The sequence below is a fragment of the Garra rufa genome, chromosome 5, assembly GCF_049309525.1.
Source record: "Garra rufa chromosome 5, GarRuf1.0, whole genome shotgun sequence".
Taxonomy (NCBI): domain Eukaryota; kingdom Metazoa; phylum Chordata; class Actinopteri; order Cypriniformes; family Cyprinidae; genus Garra; species Garra rufa.
The window spans coordinates 34712600-34725233 of NC_133365.1; the positions used below are offsets into that span (position 1 = coordinate 34712600).

General features: G+C 34.3%; 1 protein-coding gene across 1 annotated transcript in view; it reads left to right on the forward strand.

Moving 5' to 3' along the window:
* Window positions 1-12213, forward strand: part of bco2a (beta-carotene oxygenase 2a) — an 18274-nt gene extending 6061 nt beyond the window's left edge. The window contains exons 3-13 of the mRNA XM_073839878.1: window positions 2292-2472; window positions 2749-2960; window positions 5285-5400; window positions 5480-5582; window positions 5673-5801; window positions 6045-6205; window positions 6385-6552; window positions 8516-8653; window positions 10177-10359; window positions 10489-10599; window positions 10736-12213. Of these exons, the coding sequence (XP_073695979.1) occupies window positions 2292-2472; window positions 2749-2960; window positions 5285-5400; window positions 5480-5582; window positions 5673-5801; window positions 6045-6205; window positions 6385-6552; window positions 8516-8653; window positions 10177-10359; window positions 10489-10599; window positions 10736-10852 (1619 nt within the window). The 3' untranslated portion in view covers window positions 10853-12213. The remainder of the gene's footprint in view (window positions 1-2291; window positions 2473-2748; window positions 2961-5284; window positions 5401-5479; window positions 5583-5672; window positions 5802-6044; window positions 6206-6384; window positions 6553-8515; window positions 8654-10176; window positions 10360-10488; window positions 10600-10735) is intronic.
* Window positions 12214-12634: the final 421 nt, after the last annotated feature.

Genomic DNA, 12634 nt, shown 5'->3' on the forward strand with positions numbered 1-12634 from the left:
TACATGTACTTACTATAGGAATAACAGTAAAATTTTGCAATACTTTTAATTTGAAAATATATTAACACATGTTGAAAATACCTATACATACTGTAGAACAGGGTCAGAAATTAACTTTACAAACAGAAATTAACAATATTTGCCCTTTGGAATTGATTTCCAGGGACATTTTTTACATTTGTGAGGTCAATTTTTATAATTCACCTTATTATTATAAAAACCATATGTTGTCTTTAATGTCAAATATATTAATAATGTCAAATACCCAATTACTTTAATCAATTTAAACTGTTGTCAATAACAATAGATTGTTTAAAATTATATGTGACCCTGGACCACAAAACCAGTCTTAAGTCGCTGGGGTATATTTGTAGCAATAGCCAAAAATACATTGTATGGGTCAAAATTATAGATTTTTATTTTATGCCAAAAATCATTAGGAAATTAAGTAAAGATCATGTTCCATGAAGATTTTTTGTAAAATTCCTACTATAAATATATCAAAATGTAATTTTTGATTAGTATTATGCTTTGTTAAGAACTTAATTTGGAGAACTTTAAAGGTGATTTTCTCAATATTTTGATTTTTTTGCACCCTCAGATTCCAGATTTTCAAATAGATGTATCTCGGCCAAATATTGTCCTATCCTAACAAACCATACATCAATAGAAAGCTTATTTATTGAGCTTTCATATGTTGTATACATCTCAGTTTTTTAAATGCTTTTTGTTTAGTTTTGGGCACGTCACAATCAGGCTTTATAGACAAACATGTCGTTCCATGACATTCACAAAGTATAGCACAAATTATGCAGAAACTCTCATTATAATCATTGAAGCTTTGAAGTTAATCTTTTATTTTCATTGCAATCTTTTACAACATCTGCACTTTGTTGTTTATAATGAGGGAATTTACAAGAATGCACACTCATCAACAGCTCTGGTGTTTTCAGCGCTGACTAATCTAAGGGTCTCTGATTGGCCATTGCATTTCTATGTTTGACACGTTTTATTGGTTGTAAGGCTCAACACTGCACGAAACAGTGTGTAAAAAGCAAACTGATGCAGTGTGAGCAAATCTAAATGTAATTCCGCGAATTACACTTTTCATTCATTTTCACATTTCATATTTGTGGCAGCCGTAATACACTGTTTAATTGTGCAGGGGTATTTTTGGCCCCTTTGTCTTGAATTTATGGGTCATTTTTGTTCATTTTGGTGGCATTTTTGCCACAAACCCTCATTAATTTCCAACCTGTTGTAGAAGTATTGTTTATTGTTAGTTGATGTTAACTAATGTAGTTAACTAATGTGATCACACATTATATTTATATTAGGTGGCCTTAACTAGTAAGTACTAACATTAAATACTTACACAACTATGAATTTATGTGTAACTATTACTAAACTATGTTTTTCTGGGTAATTCCCACATTTACTGCTTATGAGCTTAAGGTATAGTTTGGTTTTGAAGTAGGGGTTGGGTTTATAGTTAAAGGTGAATTTAACAGTGTAACTACAAATGTTCATTGAATGTAAGTACTTTAAATGTAATTACAATGCACCAACATGTACATACATAATAAATGTATTGTAAAAAAAAAAAAAAAAAGAGGTAAGTACATAATAGTTAAGGCCACCGTATGTAAAGTGTGACCACTACTGTTAACAAATGAAACCTTTTTGTAAAATATTATTGAAGTAACAATATTCAAAAATTAAATTTTATTACCATTATCATAATTTGTGATCCTGGACCACAAAACCAGTCTTAAGTAGCACAGGAACATTTGTAACAATAGCCAACTATACATGGAATGGGTCAAAATTATCAAATTATCTTTGATGCCCAAAATCATTAAGTTATTAAGTAAAGATCATGTTCCATGAAAATATTTTGTACATTTCCTACAGTAAATATATCAGAACTACATTTTTGATTAGTTATATGCATTGCTCAGAACTTCATTTGGACAACATTAAAGGTGATTTTCTTAATATTTTGTTTTTATTGCACTCTCAGATTCCAGATTTTCAAATCTCGGCCCAATATTGTCTTATCCTAACAAACCATACATCAGTGGAAAGCTTTCTCAATTTCAAAAAATTGACCTTTATGACTGGTTTTGTGGTCCAGGTTCACATTTTAGAACATAGTTATTCATAAGTGCATCTTTGTAACATTATTCTGATTATTCTTTTCATGAACATATTCTGATCTGTCAACTTGCCAAGCAATACGATTTTGTATATTATGTCAATCACCGTTTGTTATTTGAATTTTTTTTCAGCTGCTGCTCAGAAAACATATTCCACAAAAGTACAGGGGCTGCCTAACATTACCCCCTTGGTAAGTTCAGTAGAGGAGACACCTGACCCCATCCCCACCATAGTTAAAGGCAACATCCCAACCTGGATCAATGGGAGTCTACTGCGGAATGGTCCGGGAAAGTTTGAGTTTGGGAATCAGCAGTGAGTAGGACCATTTTACTGTCAATATGTAATAACTGTACCTTACTACAATCACTAGAATGTGAGATACAGTAAAATAAATGACCTAAATACATTTAAAAAATTCTGTTTCTTGCAATTACTAATAATATAATTGGCTAATGATATGTAATGTTATAATTAATCATTTGGTATTTGCTTTATAAAGTGTAATAACTGTGATCTGTTTGATCACACTTATAAAAATGTAATCCAAACTCTTAACATGAACATTCCGGCTGACTCATGTTTCCTCAGCTATAACCACTGGTTTGATGGCATGGCCATGATGCATCGCTTTCAGATCGAGGACGGTCAGGTGACATACAGAAGCCGTTTTTTGCGCAGCGACTCGTATAAGCAGAACAGCGAGAGGAACCGCATCATGGTGTCCGAGTTTGGCACTTTGGCTCTGCCTGATCCCTGCAAGAACTTCTTTCAGCGCTTCCTGTCCAGATTTGAGATGATAAGTATGTAGAGATGGCGAATATGTGTATATGACAGTAAGAAAGTTTACTTGCTGTGCTGTCTGTTATGGTGAAACGGATCTCAATAGGTTTAGACAATTCAAACTTTAGGAATGTTACAAAAAGTTTTCTGAAAGAGTAATGAGGCATGTCTCCAGAGAGCCTTGCTCAAGAGCACAGCAGGAGTGGTCAGTGGAATTGTCCAAGTGTGTCTAAAGTCATCTTAGACAAACAACTCTATGTGTGTAATCACAAGAATACGTTTAAATCAGACACCACAAGCACTCAATTAAGATTAAATGAAGTGACAATACTACCAAAGTGTTGAAATGGAGTTGGCAGAGTGTTCTGGACACTACAACTGAGGCAATTATACACTAACATATGGGTCTTTTAAAAGGATAAAATTGCGCAACCATCTTGCTTCGAGAAATGATTAAACAAAACCCACCATTACAGAGAAAATCCAGTCATTTAAAACTGTCAGTATGGTGGAGGTGTGACTTTATGCCACAATGAGGTTTGCATTTGGATATGGGTTACACAACTAAAATCAATGTGAAAGTGGTTCTCATCCAGGGGGGCTCAGCAAACTTCCAAGAGGCTGACTTAAAAGTATTTAAATAATAAATTATGATTACTGATATCTCTCATCTAATATCAACTAATATTAATCTAAATTAAACTAGTGAAAACACATCAAATTAACTTACGTGAAGTACGTGAAATCATATCACATTTTTACCCCTTCAAAAAACTATTTTTATTCAGGAACAAGCAGTTCTTAAAGGGATAGTTCACCCAAAAATAAAAAATTCTGTCATTAATTACTCACCCTGTTGTTCCAAACCTGTAAGACCTACGCTGATCTTCTGAACACAAATTAAGACATTTTTTATGAAATCCGAGAGCTTTCTGACCCTGCATAGACAGCAAAGCAACTGACACGTTCAAGGCCCAGAAAGGTAGTAAAGACATCATTAAAATAGTCTATGTGACATCAGTGGTTCAACCGTAATGTTATGAAGCTACGAGAATACCTTTTGTGTGCAAAGAAAACAAAAAGTTCTGTTTTCTTTGCCCACAAAAAGTATTCTCGTAGCTTCAAAACGTTACAGTTGAACCACTGATGTCACATGGACTATTTTAATGATGTCTTTACTACCTTTCTGGGCCTTGAACGTGTCAGTTGTAGGTCACATGGAATATTTTAACAATGTCTTCTTAGTACCTTTCTGGGCCTTGAACATTGTAGTTGCATTGCTGTTTATGCAGGGTCAGAAAGCTATCAGATTTAATCAAAAATATCAAAATTTGTGTTCCTGTCTTACGGGTTTGGAACGACACGAAATGAAGAATGATTAATTGAATATTATTATTAATCCCAATTTCTGTAAATAAGCAGCTTTAATCTAATCTAAACACTAATCTAAATGAAAATTCTCCATAACACATAAAATCAAGTTGAAACTAAACTCATATGCCTCGTTTCCACTGAGCGGTACGGTACGGTACGGAACGGAACGGAACGGTACGCATTTATTTGCGTTTCCACTATCAAAAGTTGTGAATGGTACCAAAATGCTGAACTGTACCGTACCACTTTTTGGGTACCCTTCCGTTGTGGTACCTAGCACAGTGGAACGGTACTAAAGGGTGGAGCTAGACTCACTGCAGAGCGTTGATTGGTTGACAGAGAATCGTCACTTGCGCGTGCTACAGAACAACAACGCAACACAAGAGGCGCCATTTTTAAAACACACACAACACCTTGCAAAACAATGCCACCGCGAAACATAACTCGCGAATGTCCTCCATTGATGTTTGCGGTCTTAGCTTTCTTCTTTGCGCGAGAATGACGTCAAGCTACTTTCCGTCATACACCACGTCTATCAAGTGACGTTATCACTACTTTCCGGCATACACCACGCCTATCAAGTAAGGGTACTGTCGGCAGTGGAAACGCTAGCCAATTCATGGTTTTCCGACCCGACCCGTACCGTACTGTACCGTACTGTACCGTACCACTCAGTGGAAACGAGGCAATATTGTCTTTTTTCCCCTGAACTAATAGATTTTATTTAAAAACATACAGTTTCTGAAAGTTCTGACAAAATGAATCGTGGTTAATTTAATATAACTAATACAGTTTCTCTTAATAAAAAAAGTCTGAAAAAAGCAGCTTTGTCAAGTTTGTCAAATACAGAAAAAAATGTGTTAAACAATAAAGGGAAAAAAGTCAAAAAGGTTGTTTTAATCTATTTCTGCCTCGAATTTAATAAAAGAATAAGGTATTTGTGACACTATTCTGCTTTCTCCAATTCCAGAGCCAACAGACAATGCCAGTGTCAGCTTTGTTAAATACAAGGGTGACTATTACGTCAGCACTGAGACAAACTACATGCACAGAGTGGATCCAGATACTTTGGAGTCCAAACAGAAGGTACAGTATGAACAATAACCAGTCTATAGTCACCAGCCTAGACCAACCTGTTAAGTCTAAGAGGGATGCTCATTTGTAGGTGGACTGGAGCAAGTTTGTTGCTGTGAACGGTGCTACTGCTCATCCTCACTTTGATCCAGATGGCACAGCTTACAACATGGGCAACTCATACAGAAACAAAGGTAAGATTCCCGTCTATGCTCTGATCAATCTATGTGCAATGTCACTTTAGAATTAGAAGGATTCATGTTGTGCTGTGATGTGTTTTATAGGAGCTTTCTATAACATCGTCAGGGTGCCACCAGAAAGAGATGGCCCACAAGATACTCTAGAGGGAGCCAAGATATTATGCTCTATCGCCCCTCATGACAAATCCAAACCCTCATATTACCACAGCTTTGGTGAGCGAAGAAGAGAATCTGTCATTTTTATTATCTTCTTCAGATCTCCTAGACAGACACATTCATTCTGCATTCTCATGAAGAATGACTATTGTGTAATTTTATTGCACAGTTACTGTAAAAGAGTCATGTGTAATTTCATTGCAAGGCACTCTAAATGGTGTAATCATATAGTCTGAATGGAGCGATCGTATTAATGTTCAGCACTGAAAAGCTTTCATTTTATTTTCCCGAACCTTTCAGGCATGTCAAAGAACTATGTAGTGTTCATCGAGCAGCCCATTAAGATGGATCTGTTTAAGATAGTGACTGGTAGACTAAGGGGGAAATCGCTAAATGAGGGTGTTTACTGGGACCCCAACCAGGAAACCGTATTCCACCTTATTGACAAACAAACTGGAAAGGTGAGAACCATCTTGACAATAGTCTCACTGAGAAACAATGTGGAGCAGATGCTTGAAGCATTTGAGTGTATTCATATATTTGTTCACTGATTATGTTTCATACAGTTCAATGAAAGCTGATTAAGAACTATTTGAGGCTACTTTAACATTTTAACCAATTACTTTGCATCTCTCTGCAGGAAATGCCAGTAAAATACTATGCCAAGGCCTTGTCCACCTTCCATCAGATCAATGCTTTTGAGCAGGACGGATTCCTCATGCTAGACATGTGCTGCTCTGATGATGGAGAGGCCATAAACAACTTCCTCATCCAGAACCTGCGTCAATCAGGAGAGGGTTTGGATGAGGTAATGTTCAACCTTTGAGCTCTCTTTGTCTGTCATCTTAATTACAACGCAGTGTTGTTGGGCTAGACAGCATTACAAAAGACACCTGCTGACAAAGAGCTCCAGTGGTGCAGGTGGTAAAGCGTGTAGTGGTGACTTTTTGACGTGATGGACCAGAGTTTGAATCCGCCTTTTGCCGAACTTGTTCTTCTCCCATTTCACATCACATTTCAGATCGGAAAGGCATTTATTTTCAATAAAGTGAAGGGAATAATCTAAAAGTGCTTTACATGTGTTTATCAGTTAGGGGTAGGGGTAGGTGTTGGGAGGGCTTTATTGTCTCAATAAGGCACCATCCATTTAATAATTTAAATAAAAATAATAATTTACACTTTATACATTATTATTGCATACTGTTTTATAATGTACTACAATACTGAGGTGCAAATACACTACCAGTCAAAAGCTTTTGAACAGTAAGATTTTTTAAGTATCATTACTCCAGTCACATGATTCTTCAGAAATCATTCTAATATTTTGATTTGCTGCTCAAAAAAAACATTTATTATTAATATTATTATTGTTGAAAACAGCTGAGTAGATTTTTCTTCAGGTTTCTTTGATGAATAGAAAGTTCAGAATAACAGCATTTATCTGAAATAGAAATCTTTTATAAAATTATAAATGTCTTTATCATCACTTTTGATCAATTTAAAGCATCCTTGCTAAATTAAAGTATTAATTTCTATAATTTCTTTCCCAAAAAATAAAATAAATAAAAATAATAACTTCAAGGTTTTGAATATTATAATGTATGTTACAAAAGCTTTTTATTTAAGATAAATGCTGATCTTTGAATCTTTCTATTCATCAAAGAATCCTGAAAAATGTACACAACTGTTTTAAAAATTGATAATAACAATAATAATAATGTTTCCTAAACAGCAAATCAGCATATTAGAATGATTTCTAATGTGATACTGAAGACTGGAGTAATTGTGCTGAAAATTTAGCTTTGATCACAGGAATAAATTATATTTTAAAATATATTCAAATAGAAAGCAGATATTTTAGATAGTAAATGTTAGGACCATGTTTAGGGACCATCATAAAAAAGCTTTTCTAAAACCAACAAATACCACAGAGGCCAGGGCAAAAAGTTAAAAGTTTTATTGTACAGGTAAAAGAATATGAGCAGAAAACAGAAAGAAAAGCATTTAAACCTAAATAAATCATATATAAGGACTGGTGCGCTAACTAATTTAAACTACAACTTACTGAAGAGTTAAGAAAACTTCCTATCTCCTGAGGAAGAAATTAAACACAGCACTTCCGGGTCAGCTCAGTTACCTATGCTTTCTATGTACTTTGTAGTAACTACACAAACAATCACTTACACCCTTAAACAAAAGAAAATAAGGAAAACCAAACCCAAAAATCAAAACAAAAAACAAAGATTCCAGGGCAAGCCACAATTAAAGTGCCACCAGCAGCTCTTAAATAGGCAAAGGCCTCGGGAGTTTGTACTAGTCTCCGCCCCCATCCAATTAGCAGCTGCACTCAGGGAAAAAAAAAAAAAAAAGAGAGAAAGAGCAGGGGCTCATAACAGGAAATATATTTCACAATATTACTGCTTGTGCTGTATTTTGGATCAAATAAATGCAGTCTGGTGAGCAGAAGAGCATTCTTTAAAAAAACATTACAAATCTCACTGTTTAAAAACTTTTGACTGGTAGTGTATCTGCCACTTGCACTAAGTATAGCATCTAATATTATTGCAAAGAAAATGCTGCTATTTTACATAGTGTAAATAGAATCTCTCTCTATTTGCATTTAGTGTAAATAGCATCTATTGTTATTTACACCTTATTTGCAAATAGCCGCTGCATAACAACAACAATGAATCTGTAAATCATAGATTTACATACTTTTACATATTGTAAATCACATTGTCATTTGTCCTGTGGCTCTCTCTTTCTCTCAGATGTATAACACCATGAGCAGGCCGCTTCCCCGTCGTTTTGTGCTGCCTCTCAACATCACCGGTGAAACCCCACTGGAACAGAACCTCAACACACGACCTGACAGCACCGCTACCGCTGTCTGCCGTACCAAACATCAGGTGTTGTTTTTATGCAACACTATGCGTCTATGTATATCTCTGAAAGTTGCTCATTCTAAACTTTGGTTTTCTTCCAAGCACATACAGTTGAGGTTAAAAGTTTACATACACCTTGCAGAATCTGCACAATGTAAATTATTTGACCAAAATAAGAGGGATCATACAAAATGCATGTTAATTTTTTTTTAGTACTGACCTGCACATACAATAGATTTACATATGTGACCCTGGACCACAAAACCAGTCTTAAGTCGCTGGGGTATATTTGTAGCAATAGCCAAAAATACATTGTATGGGTCAAAATTATTGATTTTTCTTTTATGCCAAAAATCATTAGGAAATTAAGTAAAGATCATGTTCCATGAAGATTTTTTGTAAAATTCATATCAAAATGTAATTCTTGATTAGTAATATGCATTGTTAAGAACTTAATTTGGACAACTTTAAAGGTGATTTTCTCAGTATTTTGATTTTTTTGCACCCTCAGATTCCAGATTTTCAAATAGATGTATCTCGGCCAAATATTGTCTACATGTATACATGTCAGTTTTGTAAAATTGAACCTTATGACTGGTTTTGTGGTCCAGGGTCACATATATTCCACAAAAGAAAATAATAGTTGAATTGATTAAAATGACCCCGTTCAAAAGTTTACATACACTTGATTCTCAATACTGTGTTGTTACCTGAATGTAACAAATGTTTGGGGTCAATAAGACTTTAATGTAAAGAAATTAATACTTTTATTTATCAAGAATGCTTTTATTTAATGTCCAAAGGATCATGAGACACTAAAGACTGGAGAAATGCTTGCTGAAACTGACAGTATTTTTTTTAGTTTTACTTTATTGTATATCAAATAAATGCAGCCTTGCAGAGACATTTTGGTAACATAAAATATCTTACCAACCCTGGATTTTTTTAACAGTAATGTAACTATACTTAACTTAGACTTGGTGTATTAATTAGAGATCAGTGATTTTCTAGTTGTTGTAGATAACAGTGATTAATACACAAAAACAGTGCATTTGTATGTTAAAGAGCCTTCATCTCCTTTAGAACTGCATATGTGACCCTGGACCACAAAACCAGTCATAAGGTTAAATTTTACAAAACTGAGATATATACGTCATGTGAAAGCACAATAAATAAGCTTTCTATTGATGTATAGTTTGTTAGGATAGGACAATATTTGGCCGAGATACATCTATTTGAAAATCTGGAATATAAGGGTCCAAAAAAATCAAAATACTGAGAAAATCACCTTTAAAGTTGTCCAAATTAAGTTCTTAACAATGCATATTACTAATCAAAAATTACATTTTGATAGGTTTACAGTGGGAATTTTACAAAAAATCTTAATGTAACATGATCTTTACTTAATTTCCTAATGATTTTTGACATAAAAGAAAAATCAATAATTTTGACCCATACAATGTATTTTTGGCTATTGCTACAAATATACCCCAGCGACTTAAGACTGGTTTTGTGGTCCAGGGTCACATATTCTTTCTCTCCCTCAGGTATTTTGCACGTTTGAGGACCTTCACGGCGAAGACCTGAAAGACTACGGTGGCTTGGAGTTTCCACAAATTAACTACAGCAGATATAACACCAAACCTTATAGATATTACTATGGCTGTGGCTTCCGTCACCTAGTGGGAGACTCCCTAATTAAGATGGATCTGGAAAGTAAAAAGCTCAAGGTGAGATCAAATACATGAGATCATGACTGATACCTAGGTATTCACAATTACTATGATCAAAATGCCCTAAAAATGTAATATATGACAATACTATACTATAATATGTTTGCTAAATAAATTGATTTACAGGTATGGCGCCAGCCTGATCTCTACCCATCAGAGCCTATCTTCATTCCTTCACCCAATGCTGAGGAAGAGGATGATGGAGTCATCCTGTCTGTGATCATCACACCAGTTAAGGTACAAAACATGCATTTCAAAATAAACATTACCAGCTTTATAAGAAATTGAGCAAAGTCAGTTGAGAAAAGATTAAATTGTATTGTTATCAATGCGTCTTCTGTCTTGTAACCCCTTTTTTCTCTTCTCTCTGCAGGATAAGAGTACATTTCTTTTAGTCCTAGATGCCAAAACATTTGAAGAGCTTGGACGAGCCGAAGTGCCTGTCAACATTCCTTATGGATTCCACGGAGTCTTCAACTCCAGTGCATGAAGCTCTTTGGATCTCTTCACAAGTATCACAAGTAGCTCTTCACAATGCTTACCACATCAGTCACCTGCTGCTATTGAAAGCATGAGGCTAACAGACCAATGTTTCTATGAAATCAGCCCAAAGAGATCCTCCACATATCAACAGAACAACATATACTTTACAGTTACAGTGAATTCTCTGGAGGAAACTACACCTTAACTAAAATACAACGAATATGATAGAGTTAAAATTAGAATGAACAACTTAACTATTTTTACTTAACGCATTACTGATGCCTGTTTGGTGTTCAGGAACTTGGCCCACCCAGCCACAGTGATATAATGAGGAGGGAGTAGAATGGATACTATCGTTTCTAAACAGCGGGAGAAAATCTATTGTTTGTATTTAACAATAAGAATAATAAGATGGGGAGATCTGCAAACATTGGGTTTGTTTTTGGCTCCTGCATTTTGAAGACCTGTCAGAATGTAATGTGGGCTTTGCAATAGGCTGTTATTTATGGGAAGAAAAACAGCTCGTTGAATTCTGTGGGTCAGAAAGAGGATGGAAATCGTAATGTAACATTAAATTATGGGTTTTGGTGCTAAACATTATGGTAAACCGCAGGGGAAAATACTAAAAAAAAAAATTATATGACCACTTTAAAATGAGCAATATGATAATGTTGAAATCACACACATATATGAATTTCTCTATACATATTCTGTCCTTATTTTTTTGTTTTTTTCTGTTTTTATCTTTTAAATTGTGGACTTGTGTATTGTGTACCACAGTATGAAACATTTGCAATGTTTGAATTTTATTTACTTACTCAGTATAGGATCAGATATACATTGCATGTTTCACACAAAGCTTATTTCTTTTACTCTAAAAACAAATGTGAACACACCACTAGATGTGAATGTAAACATGGTTAATATGGTTAATATTTTCCATTAGGATTTTCAGACCTACTTCCTTAAATGAGAAAACAAGCATTGAATGTAAAAAAAGGTAAACCACAGAAGTGCCATAATAACAATAATTAATACTGACAATTTTTTTTGTTAAATGACAAAACAATCTCCATACAGCATATGTGTCATATTGTATTAATTTTCTACCTCTTTGTGAAGTGACTTTTTAAACTTATTTACTTATTAACTTCTCTTGTGCATTATGCTTTTTAAACTTTATACAGCAGTTCTACATATGTTTCATTATACATTGTTTTTTAATCAATTTTTAATTTTACCTTAATGATCACAATGACTGATAAATATTTTTGTACACAATACTTGTATACTATCTGCTGAATGGTTTAAGTCATATAGTCCACTTTTATATATATAAAAAAACATTTTCAATGTTTACAAGCAAAATGTGTCCAGTGTCCAGTATTTTCCACATTATTTCACATTCTAATAAGTTCTGGATGAGTAAGAGACCGCAATACTTTTTCTTGTCCACTAGGCAGCAGCAGACACTCATAGCAGCCTGAGTTTAGTTATAAACCCAATGTAAAAACAAACAAATGCATTCATTCTCTAAAACAAAATATATATTTGAAATACAGGCCACACTTTATTTTAAAGTCCAGTTTTTACTATTAACTAAATATTAACTATAAATTTTGCCTCAGTAAACTCCTAATTACCGCTTATTAAGAGTTACTAAGATAGTTGTGAAGTTTAAGGTATTGGGTCTAGGTTTAAGGATGTAGAATATGGTCATGCGGAATATGTGCTTTATAAGTACTAACAAACAGCCAATATGCTAGTAATATGCATGCTAATGAGCAAC